The sequence below is a fragment of the Trifolium pratense genome, linkage group LG7 (assembly GCF_020283565.1).
Source record: "Trifolium pratense cultivar HEN17-A07 linkage group LG7, ARS_RC_1.1, whole genome shotgun sequence".
In the NCBI taxonomy this organism is placed as follows: Eukaryota; Viridiplantae; Streptophyta; class Magnoliopsida; order Fabales; family Fabaceae; genus Trifolium; species Trifolium pratense.
Window position 1 is genome coordinate 13563603 of NC_060065.1, and position 17791 is coordinate 13581393.

The 17791-nt window shown below is 32.2% G+C and overlaps 2 protein-coding genes and 1 long non-coding RNA gene across 7 annotated transcripts; all 3 read right to left on the bottom strand.

Moving 5' to 3' along the window:
- Positions 1-1630: 1630 nt before the first annotated feature.
- LOC123897113 (probable glycosyltransferase At3g07620) lies at positions 1631-4110 on the bottom strand. The gene is made up of 4 exons (XM_045947605.1): positions 3599-4110; positions 3265-3494; positions 2574-2922; positions 1631-2321 (listed from the first exon to the last, which is right to left on the bottom strand). Exons 1-4 carry the CDS (start codon positions 3761-3763, stop codon positions 1662-1664), a joined length of 1404 nt encoding a protein of 467 aa, XP_045803561.1. The 5' UTR covers positions 3764-4110; the 3' UTR covers positions 1631-1661.
- Positions 4111-7222: 3112 nt separating this feature from the next.
- LOC123897114 lies at positions 7223-10061 on the bottom strand. Of its 5 annotated transcripts, none has more exons than XR_006804829.1 (6): positions 9900-10061; positions 9559-9662; positions 9157-9295; positions 8445-8812; positions 8066-8235; positions 7223-7561 (listed from the first exon to the last, which is right to left on the bottom strand). It is a non-coding gene; the product is annotated as an uncharacterized LOC123897114 (long non-coding RNA). The 5 variants fall into 5 exon arrangements; XR_006804827.1 differs by having other exon boundaries at positions 9154-9295; XR_006804826.1 differs by having other exon boundaries at positions 8445-8542; positions 8648-9295.
- Positions 10062-10579: 518 nt separating this feature from the next.
- LOC123897115 (pectate lyase-like) lies at positions 10580-13167 on the bottom strand. The gene is made up of 3 exons (XM_045947606.1): positions 12758-13167; positions 11595-12249; positions 10580-11402 (listed from the first exon to the last, which is right to left on the bottom strand). The coding sequence occupies exons 1-3, from the start codon at positions 12979-12981 to the stop codon at positions 10914-10916; spliced, it is 1368 nt and encodes a 455-aa protein (XP_045803562.1). The 5' UTR covers positions 12982-13167; the 3' UTR covers positions 10580-10913.
- Positions 13168-17791: the final 4624 nt, after the last annotated feature.

The following is a 17791-nucleotide window of genomic DNA, read 5'->3' on the forward strand; positions in this document are numbered from 1 at the left end:
GAAGCTCTCTCTTTCAATCTAACCATTATGGCTATTAACTAGGAATAAAAGGGTAATGATAGTCTAGGGGTGATCGTATCCGAACCAATCCAAAAGTAAAACCGCAAATCGAACCAAACCAAACGGAAAACCGCAAAAATTGCATTTGGTTTGGATGTATTTGGATGGCTTTCTTACTGAACCGCAAACCGCAAAACCGCAAACCGCATTAAGTTACTATTATATATTTATATTCCAATATCGTAAAAGAAAATATATTTATATTCCAATATACATGCCCAATTACCAAGTCAGTCGACCAAATTAATCGAACTTCAAGTTGTTTTTATTTTTTGTACTGAAATTTTATTTTGGTGTTGTAATGTTATTTTAAATAAACAAATTTTATCGGTACCGTGATGTTATTTTGAAAATTCAATTTTTTTATATATTTAAAATTGTAAGTTACTATAATGTTATTTTGGATAAATAATTTTTGTTGGTACTACAATGTTATTTTGGAACTTCAATTTTTTATTTTTTTTTTTATGCTTAAAATTGTTCGGTACAATCGTTATGTTTTAAACCGCACCAACCGAACCGATCCAAACCGCATTGGTTTGGTTTGATTTGGTTTGGATGACTTTTTAAAAATCAACCGAACCAAACCGAACCGCATGCATTTTTATCTCGCGGTTAGGATGACTTTTATGCTCAAAACCGAACCAAACCGCACCGCGATCACCCCTAAATGATACCAATTGAAAGTATAACGTGTTTGACCATATAAACACACGTTTAAGTTTTAATAACAAATCATTAATAATAATAATAACAACAACATTAATTCTTTTAAAACTATTTATAAAATTATTTTAAATAACTTTAAAATAAATTATAAGATCAAAATATCCTACAATCCCCCACAATTTATTTTAAAGTATATAATAATACCCAAAAAATCATTTCCTGGATTAACATCATTGATGTAATGCATCAAACTGGTGTAACAAGCTATATGAACCAATGCTAGCCTGATAGTACTTAACACACAGTAACATTGGTGTAGCAAGCTATATGAACCAATGATACTTAGCATAGAATAAGTAGAATATATTTGAATTATAAAATTGAATTATCCTATAATTTTTACTTGACACAATAAGTAGAATATATTTGAATTATACAATTTAATTTTTAGAGGCCCCTGTGAGTCTGTGATGATATTTTTTACCTATGCATAATGTTGATCAACTTGAGGTTAAATAGATGCTACTTGTGATACTGAAGGCAGATGCTATTAATGTGATGCTAAATGAATTTGGTGCTTATGAGAATAATATAGAAGTAGTTTTATTTTGTTAATAGATGAACTGATGTCACTTAGAAATATTCTAAGTAGATCCGTATATGATTGTGATTCATGAAATATTTTGAGATATCATAAACTATAATATGGTATATTGTGGATTATCCATTGTATTAAAATAATACAATGATGTTTAGTGAAATTGTGGATTATCCATTGTATTAAAATAATACAATGATGTTTATTGAAATTTGTTTATAAGAAAATATTTATCTCTATGTTAGAATTATAAATTTGTTATACTAGTGTATACTACACCAACCAACAATACAACTCATTGTCTTATGACTAAGCCACAACCAGAGGAGATTACTCATTTCACAATTACATTTAATCTCCTAAGCCATATAGAATGAATAATCATATGGAATACATCATATCTCTTAGGAGGATTATTAACAACAAAATGTCTTTGCACTTGCTTAACTGCCTCATACAATCTCATATATTTTTCCTCAGATATACCCAACAAAATTTCCTTAAGCTTAGGAATTTCACTAACTTCAATCTGAACAGAGAAAGAATTCCAATTAAGAACATCACTAAAAGGTAGTACATATTGTTGTGATATTATAATAGGTACACATTCCGCATAAATTGCCTCAACAATTCTTGGACTTGCCACTTCCCACCCACTTGGACAAAGACAGTATTTACTCATCTTCATTGTTTCATGGTATGAAACATTTTCTGGAAGTTTTTCATAAACTAACATATCTTTGTCTTTGTTCTTCCAATGTTCGAAAAGTACCGGTCTAATTTTGCCATGCATTCCCCCTGCAAAGAAAGCCAAAATAGTTCTATTCCATGATGGATAGCCACCTAGTTGACCTGTTGTTTCCCCTGTTGCTAAGTTGATTTCAGGAAATGATGCATCTTTCTCGGGATTGAAATGTTCGGTGATGTTTGCGTTGCAAAGTACTCGGATTGCAATGAAATATAATTCCTTGACATACCATGTTGCCCTTGGTCCCTATGCACAAACATTTTTTCATAAAATATAAGCATACTGTATTCATGCTACTAGCATATCAGTGACCGTTGCATTGAAATTGACGGTTTTGATTTCAAACAAAGTATTTTAAACCATAAAATATGGATCATTCGATCTCAATCCAACAGTCAACGATATGTTGTGTGTGAATATGTGCAATTGACGACCAAAAAGAAAATTGGATTTGAATTAGTGCACTGTAATTAGAGGAAGAAAAATGAAAATAAGTACCCAATCATGACAAGAAAGCATGAAATGATCAGCTCCATAACTTCTATTCCAAAATGCATATTTGTGAGATATAATATGAACATAATCACCAATAGTTCTCCCCAAAACAGCTTTGTCACGAATAACTGGGTGAAAGAGTTTGTCCAGGATCATAACAACACTAAATGGAAGAAAGTAGACGTGAGCTTCGTTTGGATTCTGAGTCCGAAACTTAGTATTGCTTTCCAATAAATTGATAAATATTCCTTCCATTGAATATATACTCTTGCAAGGACCATAATGAAAAAGAGGAGGTTCTCCCTCTTCATACACAAAGATTTTAAAGAGCTTCTCCATTAAGTAGTAACTCCTATATCATATCATATCATATATAAGTAATAAAGATTATAATTCAAAAGAATTAAAAATAAAGCATGACATGTAAGGGAGGTAATACAAGGAGGAGCCGAATTGGGCCAATCTCTTATAGGCAGGCTCAAACTCGGTCTACTTAGCTAACTCATGTGCAACCCGGTTACACGCCTTGTTAACCCAAGATATTGAGGAATTAGGGTTTGCATTGAGGAAACCCACACACCGATTCCGGATCTTAGCTTGTTACTTCACCCGCTCTAACCACTGATTGATTATCCCAATATTATATATGTTTAGTGAAACATATCACATAAAACAAAATCAATAAAAATCATACCTATGAAAAGCAAAAGCATTTCTGTAGATGTCTCCTTGTGGAGTATAATCATGAGAGTCCTCAAGAGGCACAATATCATTGGTTCTCAACAAGGCTTGTTTTATCAATGCTCTTGCTTTTGCAAGACTTTCTTCAACTTTCTCCAAATTTCCAACTCCTTGCATTGATCTTCTTACAGGCAATTTGTTAACTAATCCATTATAGACCATTGGCTTATATATACCCTCATCCTACGTACATGTAAAAAATCAACAACACAAAACAAAATATTAATCAATCAAACCTTAATTAACCTTAGGTTGACAAAAAATTCATTCATATTATTATATATTACCTTGTAAGATGAAAGGGTAGATCCTAATTGTCCCTTTTGAACCCCTTGATATTTCAATCTAGACAACAATTTTACACCCTCTAATGAACAAATACCAAAAAACACCACAAAGATAGTGATAGAAAATGCAATTGGATTCAAGTGTATTTTGTTCAAGTGCCACATTTTCTCAGAACTCAACAAAATTTTAATTCATAGCCAAATCTCTCGTTTCAGTCTTTGACGGAGTTTTTTTGTGAAAAAAAAAAATACATACTATGAATTATCCTATTCACGTGGTTAGCATAAATAATTAAATATAGACAAATTGTATATTACTAGTACAAAATTTAAAATTATATTATCAAAAGGAATTTAAAAAGAAAAAGAAAAATTAAAATTACTAATATTTGTTCACAATTCAAATTAAGAAAGTTCGCGGATATAGAAATTTTGTATTAAAAATAATAATTTTTAAACTTCCAAAAAATTAAATGAAACATTTTTTAACACTTTTAAGTTAATATTTACATATTTGTTTCCTTAGATGGTATTACACTCAAATATAGAAGATAAGGATAAGTCAATGCTTATCAAAAAAAAAGTCACTATCTTAGTTCTATCTAGTCCACATAAAAAGAATCGGTTCTGCTAGTTAGATTAGGCACTAATCAGCTAGATACTAGTGCTTAACACTTAGTTTACATATCTTAACACCTATAATTATAAATAGAGAATGTAATTACTCCAATTGTAACAATAATGAGAATTTCAATTCATTTCTCTTCTTTCCTCCTAGATGGCTTTTATGATGGGTAGGTTCAATATTTTCCCAGCATGAGGAAGTTACTTTTGACTGCCAATTTGCAGTTACTAATTTTCACAGTTATGATCTTTTTTTTCTTTTTAGAATTTTTTTTTTTAAATAAACAAATTCAATTTATATCATTAATCAAATAGTTGCTAATACAATGAGGAATCGACTCGAAAATACAGCGCCTGGTCCTAGAATATGCCGCTCTTGCTAAGGAATAAGCCACCATATATATTTGACCGCTTGACGCTTAACAAATTAAACTTCACCTCGATGTTGGGAACTAATAATAACAAGGATTTAATATATGAAATTAAATTAGTAAATTCGGAGGATCTATGTCGATGAGAAGAGATAGCTTCAATAACAATTTGTGAGTCGCTTTCGATGATCACATGAGAGTAGCCTCTTTGTATCAACTTACTGATAGCTTCCTTCATGGCCATAGCTTCTCCATTAATCGTGTTGAGTCTAGCTTGAATGACATTAGAACCTGCCAACATAAACCAACCTTGATGATCGTATAAGCACCACCCCTAGCCCTAGCCTATTGCATTAGCTGTTTCAAATAAGTTTGCATCAACATTGCATTTTAGGTAGCCTTGTGTAGGTGGCAGCCACATGATTGATGTGTGGTCTGCTGTATGTTGTATTGCTGCACCTGTTTCAGCAACAGTTAGACCATTCATGGTTACCCACTCATTCCACATACTCGCCGCTTGTGCAACTGCTTGTCTTGCCCAAATTTTGCTTCATTCCATACACAATTGTTCCTATTTTGCTAAATTACCCACAATAACATAGCCATCTTCCCAATCATTTCCTTACTTTCTTTGCAACAAATATGAAAAATCAACCCTTAAATATTATAAAAAAGTTGCAATCTTGATGTTATAATATGATTCAAACCCACGACATTCCATGCTTCCTGGCTACCCTCACACTCTAATAACAAACGCCAATCCTCTTCCGGTGCTTGTAAACACAAAAGACATTCCATTTGACATTGAATACGGTGATTCTTAAGCGCATCCGTGTTGGTAAGCAATCTTTACAAATTCGCCACAACAAGTGTTGAGCTTTTCAAAGGTTTCTTCATTCGGTTATGCATTCCCTCCCTTATTCTAAAGACACCAAATATGTTTAAGAACGGGGTACTGGTTTGTAACTCGTACCCTCTCGAGTCAATTACGTGTTCATATATTACCCCAATCCATTTGGTTAGAGAGATAATGAATGAACCTTATTAAGCACAATTTATATATAATCCTTTCGCCCAATGCCCCAAAATCACCTAGGCTATCTTCACGCTTTTGGTAACTTTGTCTAATCCTATTTGTCTAACAACGACCTTCACCTTTCAGTCCTTCGGTCACTATCTACATACATGTATTTATAATCACAAGACAATTAAAACATAGAATCAAGTGACACTACTAGAAAACAACATTTTAGAGTCAGACAGAAACCCACGCTAAAGGCAAAGTGGACTACTCACCCTTGATCTTGGTGAGAAACCACGAGCCTAAGCTATACTATAACTAAGAACTATATATGAACTAAAAATTAAGATTATTGGTAGAGGGAAAACAAAGAGATAAGATTGATTTATGAGAAGCTGACAACATTTGGCACTGTCACGGCCGTGTGAGAGCATGCACGGGCCATGACAGCCTTCAGTTTGGTGGCTTTTGATTTTTCTTTTCTCTTTCTTGTACTTAGTTGAGTTTTAATGATCTTTAGTGTGTACTGTGTATAATGGCCAATCCCACGAAATTGTAACTCTTGTTGCAATAATTTCCACTAGCTCTTCTCTAAACAAACACTCATCCACATCATCATTGCATGCCTTGGTCATAAGTCATGAAAATGGGTATAATTCCACTTGTCTATGCTATTGGGCATACAAAGGATAAAAAAAAATCAAAATTTAGTAAGAAACCACTAGAAACTTTGTATACAAGCAATATTATTATAAGGAAATATTTTAGAGGTGTCACTAGGGATTAAGGAAGTGAGTGGGTTCTCATACTTAGGGGCAGTCCTTAGGTAGAAAGGGCACCAGGATAAACAAACGGCACAGGATAACATAGGGGTTTGTTGTTGCTTGTAAGTCTAAGTACCGATTCAAAGCAGTGATTTTCCTTTCCTGAATTGGTATCCTACGAAGTAGTGCGGTTTTCACCGAACTGAGTAAACAATTGATTGTGTCGTTTCCTTTATTGTTTATCTTGCTGTGTCATATTGTCGTACAAGTTATGTCAGACATCATGTACAACATCTGTCCTCTGAAGAAAAAAAATTTAGTTCTCACCATTCTCATATAAAATACTCTTTTTCACTGGATATGCGCTCTATCACTATAACAAATATGAGATTTAGTAACATTTGAACACATGTTGCATAAAGCCCATGTTACTATTTTGTAACACTTGAAAGTTTTGTTAGTAACATCTAAAAAATGTTACTTATTTAGTAGCTAACTCGTAGCCAATTTATAGCAAATGAGTTTAGCTAAAACTTGAGCATGAATTGAGTGGCCAAGTAGCTATGAAATAATTTCGTAGCTAATTTATAGTTAACCTTAAAACATCTGAAGCCAATCTACACCAATTACACTATATTTGTAACCGATTTTTCATCTTCTAACATATCACAATATCACACACCCTTTATAATATATATGTAATATGTTACACCTTATAGTCACACATTTTAATAAGTGAACAGAGGATAAAGTGTTACATAGAAAACTCTATCATAAGAGTTATTTTATATGAATGATCAAAACAACAAAATTAATAAAATAAAAAGTGAAAAGAAAGTACAAATGCTATAAAAGTTTCAAGATGCATTCATAATAAAATCTTACATGGAGCTTTAATGCTACAATTTATAAAAAATGTATGTAAAGCATCAGGTATCACAATGATATATGTCGAGCTATAACTCGAAAACAAAAAACCATTATTGGTTTAACTATTCCATCCACCTCCTACACAGTCTCAAAGATGATATAATAATATTGAGATTTGCAAAACCTCACTATAAGGAACTATCACAAGGAAACTATAAAGAAACTTTTATGAAGTGTGGCATCCCAATTGAACAGAAATCAAGAAATCAAGTCCAAAGCATGTTCCTAGAATACCTATCATTGCAATTTTAACCTGAAATGTACATGTAACTATGAAGTCAAAGTAAGTCTAATGAGAAAAGGAGAAATAGTACAAACTTATTTCTATGATACAGGTGACACGTAACACAGAATGAACACAGATACATGCAGAAAGACACACATGTCAATCATTTAATTAAGTCAAGCGAGGTGAAAACATACATGTATTAAACTTTTGTTAACAAGTTGCAGCTACAAGGAAAACATATTAACAAGATCTGAAATAATAAACTAGAAATCTAGCATTACATAAAGAGACCAGAAATTGCATAGTTCGTCATAACTATGCACCAACTCTGACATTGTCATAGCTAAAGCAACTAGAAATTACTTCAGTGACATATCGAAATGCAGAAACATTCCATAAATAACAACAATATGCTTAGAAATATCTTATAAACAAAGACTGTATTGACACTCAATTGAAAAACAGAGCATAAATGCCTCCAAAACAGATTTCAAAATAATTCCCAACTTTTAAGTAGGTCAAGCTTACCTCTAAAACAAGTTGTTCTAGGCTAGATATCTCATGAAAGAACAATGCAATAATGTTGTCTCGTGCAACACACTGCCAACAGAGACACTCACTAGAACATGTCTGCTATAGCAAAATTGTGAGGGCTCAACTGTACAAATGATGCTCCTTTGTACTGCTCCATCATATGGCTGTGCAAATAATATAATGAGAAATTGATTATCTTGTTGTGACTCACATATATCTTCTTAAGAGAAATTAGAAGGGTTAGAGAGAGAGAGAGAGAGAGAGAGAGAGAGAGAGAGAGAGAGAGAGAGAGAGAGAGAGAGAGAGAGAGAGAGAGAGAGAGAGAGAGAGAGAGAGAGATAACCAACACTAAAAGACAAAGGAAAATGAAAACCTTAATCTTCTTGGTGACAGAAGAGCTAGGTGATGGAGTATCATCTGAGCTTAGATATATAAAGCAAATCAGTGAGAAAATGGTTCAAATCTTCATCCCTTTTAAACATAATTTAACAACAAAAACATAAAAGTCATAAGCAATCAAATAAATATGTAACCCTTATCAATTTGAACACAGAGGACAAGTTATTAGCATCAAACCTTCAACCAAATGAAGCACCCTACAGCAAGACACTTGTTAGCATATAGCCTTAAAGTAAGCCACATGTGAAACCAGTTAAGCTACTATCTCAAACAAGAATGTATTACTAAAGTAATCTTTATTCTCAGTTATTGTTGAGCAGCTTCAATTGAACTAACCTAAGTCTGCGAATGCAACCATATATCCATGAACATGAGATAATAATAGTAAATTAATAAAAGTTCAATTCTCAAGTTTAGACATTAGCAGCATGAGAGTATGATCAAGTTGCTCCAAGTTGCTTTTCATCTAGTGCCTACTATGTCCAATAGCTTCTCCACATCTAGTATTCAAGCTTAATATGATTTCAATTATGACCACCAAACCATGGTGTTTTACCACTCGTGATGTTACTTTATGAAAAATATTGATAAATGAAGGAACCTATGTAGTCAAGCCTATTGTGATTTAAATCATGACCACCTAACTAGTGAGTGCTACAAGTGTAATGGTAAAAGTGAAGTACCACCAATTATAGAAGCTCTCAAATTCCCCTTCCATTTTCTGTGTTGGTGTCAAATTGATCAGCAATAAAAGCAATGTTGCAAGGCTACAAAGCTGCAGAATGATAAACATCAAGCTCTTCAAACTCCTGATTTGTAGAGACCCTGAAATTAAACAACTATTTCTTGGTCAAAAACGTTATGCAGTATATTCTGAAGAATTAAGAAGCAACTATGAAGCTCGGTACCATCGAGTAACCACATGTTCAGTCAAGAAATTTAACACAAAACTTTTCATGGAAAAGCTATGGTAATCAAAATTTTATGATCATTTAGTTGTCCTGAAAATCAAGTTGTTAATAATGCAAAGAAGAAACAATGTATGTAAAAATACAGTTTCATTGGGAATGTAAAAACAAGCCATGAACCTTGAACCTCTGTTTCAGCGTTATCATCTTCCTTTGCAAATCAAGGGACAAAATTGCATGAATCTTTAGAAAATCTCCACCCATCAATATTGCACAGAGTCTTCCTAAGCAATAAAAATTTGAACAAATCAATTTAAAAAAATAGTCACAATGAAATTTCCCAAAGAATACAAAATTAGGGTTTTAATTTTTTTTTAATTTGATCTGAAAGAACTGAATAGAAAACGAATAAATAGAAATTGAGTTGCAATTCAAAAAAAAAAAAAAAAACTCACGGATAAACTAGATTCACGCTTTTTTAAAATCAACGAAATGTGTTTGATGAATTGCGAAATACTTACTTCTCTCATTGTGAATACTTGGACCGAAATGTGCTTTATCGTTCAGCGGAGAAAACCAACGGAGTTGCCGGAGAATCCTGATGTGACGGTGGCAGAGGCTGCGGCGAAGATTGAACGGGAAAACAGTGGAGGCGAAGGGAGAGCATCGAAAAGGGAAAGTGAAAATTGAAAATATTGAAAATGCGTAACATTTGGCTTAAAAATTGAAAATATTGAAAATGCGTAACATTTGGCTTAAAAATTGAAAATATTGAAAATAGTTTAATTGATATGCACCGACGGTGTTATTTAGTTTTACACAATCGTTCAATAAACAATTATTATTTTGCCATATTATATCAAGAAAGTCGGGTGATGTGACGAAAAACATGATTGGTATTGGTTGAAAATGTAAAATTATTTTACACCGTCCATAATACACAAAGTAACATTTGGCTTAAAAATGTCACATGTGTTAAATTAGAGGATCTAGTAACACTTTTATACAGGTGTTGCATATTATTTGATGTTACCAAAGGCCTTATATGCATTAGTGTATATATATATGTATGTTCCTGCATTTCTTCAGTCATTCCATTTGAAAATAGGATCATTACTTTTCGCTGTGTATAATATGTTTTTTTTAATCACTGTATAATAATATGTTTAAAAGTACATTATTACGTTGGATTTGTATTGTATTTTTTTGTTTCTGTAATGCTATATAATTAAAAAATAAAAGGAAAGAATATTGGAGGAAAAAAAAAGTAAAATGACAAAAAGAATTAAAAAATTTCATTGGCAACAAAACTGAACACTCCTTTTCTAGTACATGTATGTGGCATTAAAATGTAAGATTTCTTGACTGATCCTTTCCTATTAGGAAATTGAAGGAAAAGTAAACAAGAAAATAAAAAAAATCTATTTGGGAAACTATGTTAAGTCATTCTATTATTGCTCTTTGTTCTTTTTTATCCTTTGACATGCCACTATTGTAGCAATGAGTAGTAGCAACAATAACAGAACGACAAAAAATTAACAAGGTTTACCCACAATGCATCGTAGGTTTCCGGCATATCGTGTAAGTCTTCCAACATAACTTCCTGGTTTAGCTGTTATCATGTCTTGCCTTGAAAATGGTCTGTCCTTTAGCTCTGGTCCAGATTGAATAAAGTAAGCGCCGTTCAAAAATTCATCGTTTATTGATCTCCATTGCCAATTTTTCCATATACTTTCATCAGTGTATTCTCTCTTTGTTACTTCTTTAGAATTAATAAGGTCTTTACCTACCATTTTGTTTTCTGGGCCAATGAATCTGTTACCCTCACTGATAATTGTAGGGTTCGAGCTACCACCAATGGCATACATTTCCCAATGAGTGTAGTCATTGTTAACACAATGGACAAAACCAAATCTTGCCCTTGGCATCCTTTGTACTAATCTCTTTCCAAAGTGGTTGAATGCTAATGTGATTTGCATGATCTTGTCATCTTTATGATTGTCATTAGCACCAAAAAGCATCACCTACATTGCACAAAAATCCAAAATAAAGAAACTTAATTCTTCGATGAACAAAAACAAACCAAGGTTAAATTAAAAAACACACTGAAAATTGTTGATGAAGAAAAAAGGAACTAAAAATCTTCTGGTCCAGTTATGGTTGATGAAAATGTCAATCAAGTGAAAGCGCGAGAAACAAATTAATTAATTGATCACCTCATTGTGGTCAGTGAAGTGACCGTTGGAAATGGTAATAGCAGTAGATCCCATGATTGCATCAATCAAACCATCAGTACAATTTCTCATGGAAACATGATCAATCCAAATATTACTAGAACCAAATATGGAAATACCATCACCATCACTCTTAGTCCTAAAACCATAATGGGTCTCAGAATCTCTAATCATACCACCTTCGCGTACTTGAATGTCGTAAACCTTAATTCCATGGATGATAATATTCTTAACAAATTGAATGGTAATACCAGCACCATTGGCAATGAAAACATCGACTCCTCTACCATCAATGGTCTTATCACTACTCATGATAAGTTCTTGTTGTAGTGTGATCAGCATGCTGTGAGCGAATGTGATCCAAAGGGGTCCATTACGTGTGACTGCGTAACGGAGTGTGCCGGGTTTGGGGTCCATCAATTCATCGTCAGAAGGATCGGTGACAACGTAGATTGGACCGCCTTTACCTCCACGGGTGTTTCTGCCGAATCCTTGGACACAATCGGCTAGTTTTTGGCGGTTATCAGCCCAATTTGGGTCACACCTCCAGCATCTATCAATGGGGTTTGTGGCCAGACATTGTCCTCCCCCTTTGTTTCCCCTCAGGTTCCTTCTTAAGTTCTTTCCAGCAATGACTCTGTTTGTCAAAAACATCAAAAACACACACATATATATATATATATATATATATTTTTTTTCTTCTAATTTTTAGAACATTGAATTCGCAATTTATCTTATATTATTGATTTCAGACATTTCTACAAATGCTTTTGAAAAAAATATTATGTTATGATCAAAAGTATGTGTAAAAGCATTTTAACAAATCGTTCAACTATTTTAATAAATTTTAAAAATAAATAGAATTTTATTTTATGTAAAAAGAGTGTTATATATATAGACACACACAAAAGAAATTTTTACTCTATGCATATCTTATGAAATTTAATGTGTCATGAATATGATATGATATAGTGTAATGTAATGTAATTAGCAACATGCTCACTAGTTTGCTAAAACAAGGCTCAAACATATCGAAATTAATTTTATTCAATTTTACGTAACACTAATCACACACCATGTTTATCTTATGAAATTGAATATGTTGTGAATATAAATTTGTATGGTAAAAGTAGAAAAGTGCTCACTCTGTAATAGAAGCAGTTAGGTTGCCAGAGACTGCAAAAGGATCAGGGAAATAAGCTTTGTGATTGAATTCTTTTGCTTCTACAGACCTTTCCTCCCAATATGGATCAAACTCAGGTCTTTCTTCCTTCCAAAATTCCTCACTCTCTAATTCATTGGCAGTCAATGTAGGCGTGATGACTGCCAAACAAAGAAAAAATAGGAAAATGTTGAGTGATCTCGCCATTTTTATTTTATTTTTTAAAATTTGTTTCGGTTCTTTGTTCCTTTATTGGAAGATGTTGACCGAAAATTGGGATTGAACTTCGCAACGAAGTTAAACCCCAAGGCCAACAAAACGGAAAGAAAGAACACTTGTTATTATTGGGTGGCACTTGAAAACAAGAAAGATAGAAGAAATTGCCCCCCGATTATGATTACAATGTTTCGTAGGTATTTATACTCCAAAACCAAATAGATCAAAATCTAATTTTGGGTTATGTAAGAAAAACATGAGGCTAGATAAACGGGTTACTTCTCGTTAACAATGATTTTTTTTGAGGTTGTATATTTGTAGTGAATTCTGTTTCACTCATTTGCTAAATCGCTATTACTATTTATAGGAAATAGTATAGTAAAGAATTTTAAGTTTTTTTTCATCCATGTAAGATGATTTCTTTAATATTTTATTATTTTAATTAGATTTAATTTTATTATATTTCACCTAGATTAGTTATTTTTATGTTTTAGGTATATTTGTTGTTTTTATTTAGCTATGTTTGTTATTTTTATTTTTATTTTTACTATCTTTTAGGTAGATTTTGGGATTTCTTTGCTTAAATAGTAGGGAAAAATAAAAATAACAAATCAACCTAAAAGATAGTAAAAATAAAAATAACAAATAAAAATAACAAATTTATCTAAAATATAAAAATAACTAATCTAGGTGTATTATCCCATATTTTAGTCGAGCTAAAATATGCATTTAATCTTTTGTTTGATACAATGTTGACTCTATTCAAAAAGTCCATTAACTTTGACTTTCATAAAGGGAGACATAAATGTCTTCAAGAATAAGAGAGATTGTATTTAATCTTCTCATTTTATGAAGGTAAAGGGATTCTTTAAGAATAAAAAAGTTCTAATGGAAAGTATTCGAAAGTATGAATGTGTTATCATGCTTTGAAGTCGAAGAGGCGAAAGATGAAGAAATAACTTAGTTTTTTTGTTATAAGCAAATAATGTCTTTCGATCATTATTCCTTTCGATTACAGTTATTAAGTTGAAATATTAATGATTGTGGACTTAGAATATTTTCTCATTTCAAAGTGCAGTTCGATTTCGACGGTTGCAGCATTTCAAGTAACGTTTCATTTCAAACGAAGGAAGATGCGTGGCAGAAGATTAGTAGTAGAACGTTTAGGCAACAGTTACTTATTTGTATCTATAAATACTATTTTTTTTAGTCGAAATCAGGGTCACAATTCGCATACACAAACTCAAAGTACCCATGCTAACGCGAGAAACGAGTGCAACGAGAAACATGTATGAATCTGTGAACTATTATCTTTTATTTATACACATTTACAATTCAATGCAAAGTTAATTTTCTGCAAAGTCTTTACTTTCAAACTTACGTTCTTGCATTTAAATGGTTCTCTCATTCGAGTGAACTTCCTTTCATTTACATTTAACTTGCAATTTACATGTTTTTCTTGTAAACTTTATCTTTCAAACCTTTTTTTACAATCATTTGTATTTAAACCTTTTTGCATTAAATCGTTCTTTATAACAAGTAAACGTTGTATTCGATGAACATTCAAAACTCTTTTAAACCAACGCACAAACACTTGTCCCGAGATTTACTAGATGATCTCTCAATTTAAACTAGCGGTTGTTTACCAAAAATCAACATAAACAAGGTGAAATATAAAAATAACAAATCTACCTAAAATATAATAAAACTAAATCTAGTTCTACACCAATGAGAATTTCCTCATGGTACAATGTGGTGTGTGAAGGTGAGAAAACACACAAGAAGGGGGTTGAATTGTATTGGCTTTTTCAATTTCTGAGTGTTTTAGACAAGTCAGACTCTGAACAAGAAGTAGAGTCTGACCTAGTTATGAAGAGAGTTTGCATTGAATATGAATAAAAACACAAAGAAGTGAGAGAGACGTGAGAGAAAGAGAGAAAACACTTTCAAAGGAGTTCTAGTATAATCTCACAAGATTACAAATTTGCTCAAGCAAACAAGCAAAAGACTTTCAAATGCTCAAGTACTCAAACCAGAGACTTCCAATGCTCACTCTTCACACCCTATCTTAATCAAATAAAGAAAGAAGTGTTTTGGGTTTTAAGCAATACAATACAATGAGACTCTGTTACTTGAGAATTTCTAAGATATAAATTTGATTAAGAAATTCTAAGTGTAAATTTGAGCTTGAATTTTGACAGAATTTTTGCACTCTCAAATTATGTCCAAAGTCTTAATTTTCTTCAAGTCTCCAACTCCTTATATAGGCCAACATAAGGCCAACATAAGAGACCAGTTGGAGAAGAATAAGTGCCCCAATTTGAGTCCTCAAGAAGCTTGATCCAAAACCGTTGATATCTTCCTTGATATAGATAACTAGTCGACTGCCCGTGCGTTGCACGGGATTGACGGAACGTCATATATATGTGACGTTGTCAATCATGGATGTTGATATTAAAATACTTATTAACAAATTGTTATACTACCCAATTATATGAGCAATGCCCATTTGTTGCACGAGTTCAACGGAACGCAATATATATGTCAATCATGGACGTTGTTAATCATGAATGTTGATATTAAAATACTTATTAACAAAATTATACTACCCAATTATATGAGCAAAGTGGTACATTAATCAAATTTAACACGCGAATGAGTCTCATCATATTCAAAGACCAACAATGGAATGGTGGTAAATAAATGAGATGGAAAGTAATACATAAATGATATAAGTTAATCGTAAAGCATAAGTTGGAATGATATAAGTTAATCATAAGTTGGCGGAAATCAACAAAATTCATTTGTGTGGTGAGATGAGTCATTGATTTCCAATAATTATCTTTTTCCTTTTGTTTTACAAATCTAATCACCTTTTGGAAGAAAATAGTATTTAGAGAAGAAGGCGAAAAACTTAAATTGTGTAACTAAAAATATGGAAAGATTTAGATAGAGATAATTAGTTATCAACCCTCCCTAAAAAATAGCATTCATAATTAATCCCTTAGAAATAGCATTCATATGAGTACACTTTTTTTTTTCTAGGGATATTGTCATATTGATTACAAATAATTAGTCATTGAGTAATTGGTATAGTACGTATTCATAAAGGTACACGTTTTTGTTTTTATTTTTTAGGATTAAGGATTGGCATGACCAACTTGAAATTTGTTTAAAGTCAATTGATTTATATGGAAATTAATTATATTTTGTTATATATATATATATATAACAAAATATAATTAATTTCCCTAATTATATTTATAAATTAAAAGATATATATAAATTTGTTTAAAGTCCCTAATTATATTTTTTTTGTGATTTGGAAGCATAAAAATATAAACAAAAATAGGAAAATAAAAATAAATTAAAAGATTTAATTTTAATTAAAAAAAAGAAGGAAATGGGTGCAAATAATAAAATTTGGGGGTGTAAATACCAGGGAAAAACAAAGTCCAAGTCCAGTGGACGCCAAAAAAGAAAAAAAAAAGGAGGGGATATCGTGGCCGTCTGATTAATCAGACTGCCTTGATCTGATAAGGAGAGAAGCACACTTGATCGTTTGTTAAAGCTTAAAGGTCAGGATGGCGTGGGTGCACGCTTCTACCGTAGGTGCACGTACACCGGATCTAGTCCTTATAAATACCCAAAATACCCAAATTTGATCGTTTTTCCATTCATTTTCTCTCTCTAATATGAAAACTCCCTCTTCTCTCTTCTTTCACCTTCACCAATGAACTTTTCTATTAATTTTTTTTGTTAAGCTTCACTAAATCATGCTTAGAAAAACATATATTGTTACAACATGTTCATCACATTTCTTGATAGTGCTCTCAAGTTTAAACAAAATAAACAACAATCATAAGTATTTTAATCTCATTTTCTTCAAAATCAATCTCTTAAACAAAGTGTTTGAATCCTCTACTTTTCCTTATAGTTGCATGATTTTTGCTCTAACTTGATGCACCTTAAATAGATGGATTGCTTGAGCAAACTCTTAAACAAAGTGATTGAATCCTCTACTCTTACTTATTTTTTTGTGTAAAAATTTGTGTGGTTGTTTTTTGGTTTGAAGAAGAATCACTACACTTGTCACTTGATTAGGGAATGCAAAACCATGGATGGATATTAGAGAATGAAGTAGAAGCACTACACTTATCACTTGATTATGGTGTCATTTGGCTTGAAGAAGATATATGTGGTCAATGCATGCAAGATGGAGGTTCCAAAAGCTTCTTGAGTGATCACCAAGACACAATTGTCACATGAGCATTAGGCTTATTGCATCACACATGACATAAGACACTAAGTGCAAAGATCATGACACACTTGTCATATCACTATTGGACTACACATGATAGGCCCACACATGCTTATAGGTGTCAAAAGATGGTTGGCCATGATGGATAAACATTCTTAAAGGAATTAGGGTTTCCAATGACATCATGCATGATGTCATCCAATTAGGGTTGCAACTTTTATCTTTTATAGTAAGTAAAGATGTTGTTGAAAGACATTTGAAATTCCTTAGCTCAAAATGGAATTTACTGTTTCATTCAAATTTGTTTTTGATGATTTTGTTTGATTCTGCACGTGATCAGAAGAAGACAAAGTTGACTCTAAGCTTGACCATGACCCATCAGAGTCTTCAGATGTTGACGCGTCCTTCAAAGTCTAAGACCTTTAAAAGCTCACTACTAGAAAGTTCGCGTTTAGAGACCGAAAAATTACGGTCACTTTAAAGACCAAAATTTCAAATGTAAAAGTCAAAAATTCGAGACTGATAATTAGTGAACAATAT

Excerpts from the sequence above, each read along its gene's own strand:
- LOC123897113 (XM_045947605.1), bottom strand. The coding sequence starts at position 3,763 with ATGTGGCACTTGAACAAAATACACTTGAATCCAATTGCATTTTCTATC. Across the intron at positions 3,495-3,598 it reads CTACCCTTTCATCTTACAAG|GATGAGGGTATATATAAGCC; the intron begins GTAATATATAAT and ends ACATGTACGTAG. Across the intron at positions 2,322-2,573 it reads TGCTTTCTTGTCATGATTGG|GGACCAAGGGCAACATGGTA; the intron begins GTACTTATTTTC and ends GTTTGTGCATAG.
- LOC123897115 (XM_045947606.1), bottom strand. The coding sequence starts at position 12,981 with ATGGCGAGATCACTCAACATTTTCCTATTTTTTCTTTGTTTGGCAGTC. Across the intron at positions 12,250-12,757 it reads CTAACTGCTTCTATTACAGA|AGTCATTGCTGGAAAGAACT; the intron begins GTGAGCACTTTT and ends TTTGACAAACAG. Across the intron at positions 11,403-11,594 it reads ACTTCACTGACCACAATGAG|GTGATGCTTTTTGGTGCTAA; the intron begins GTGATCAATTAA and ends TGTGCAATGTAG.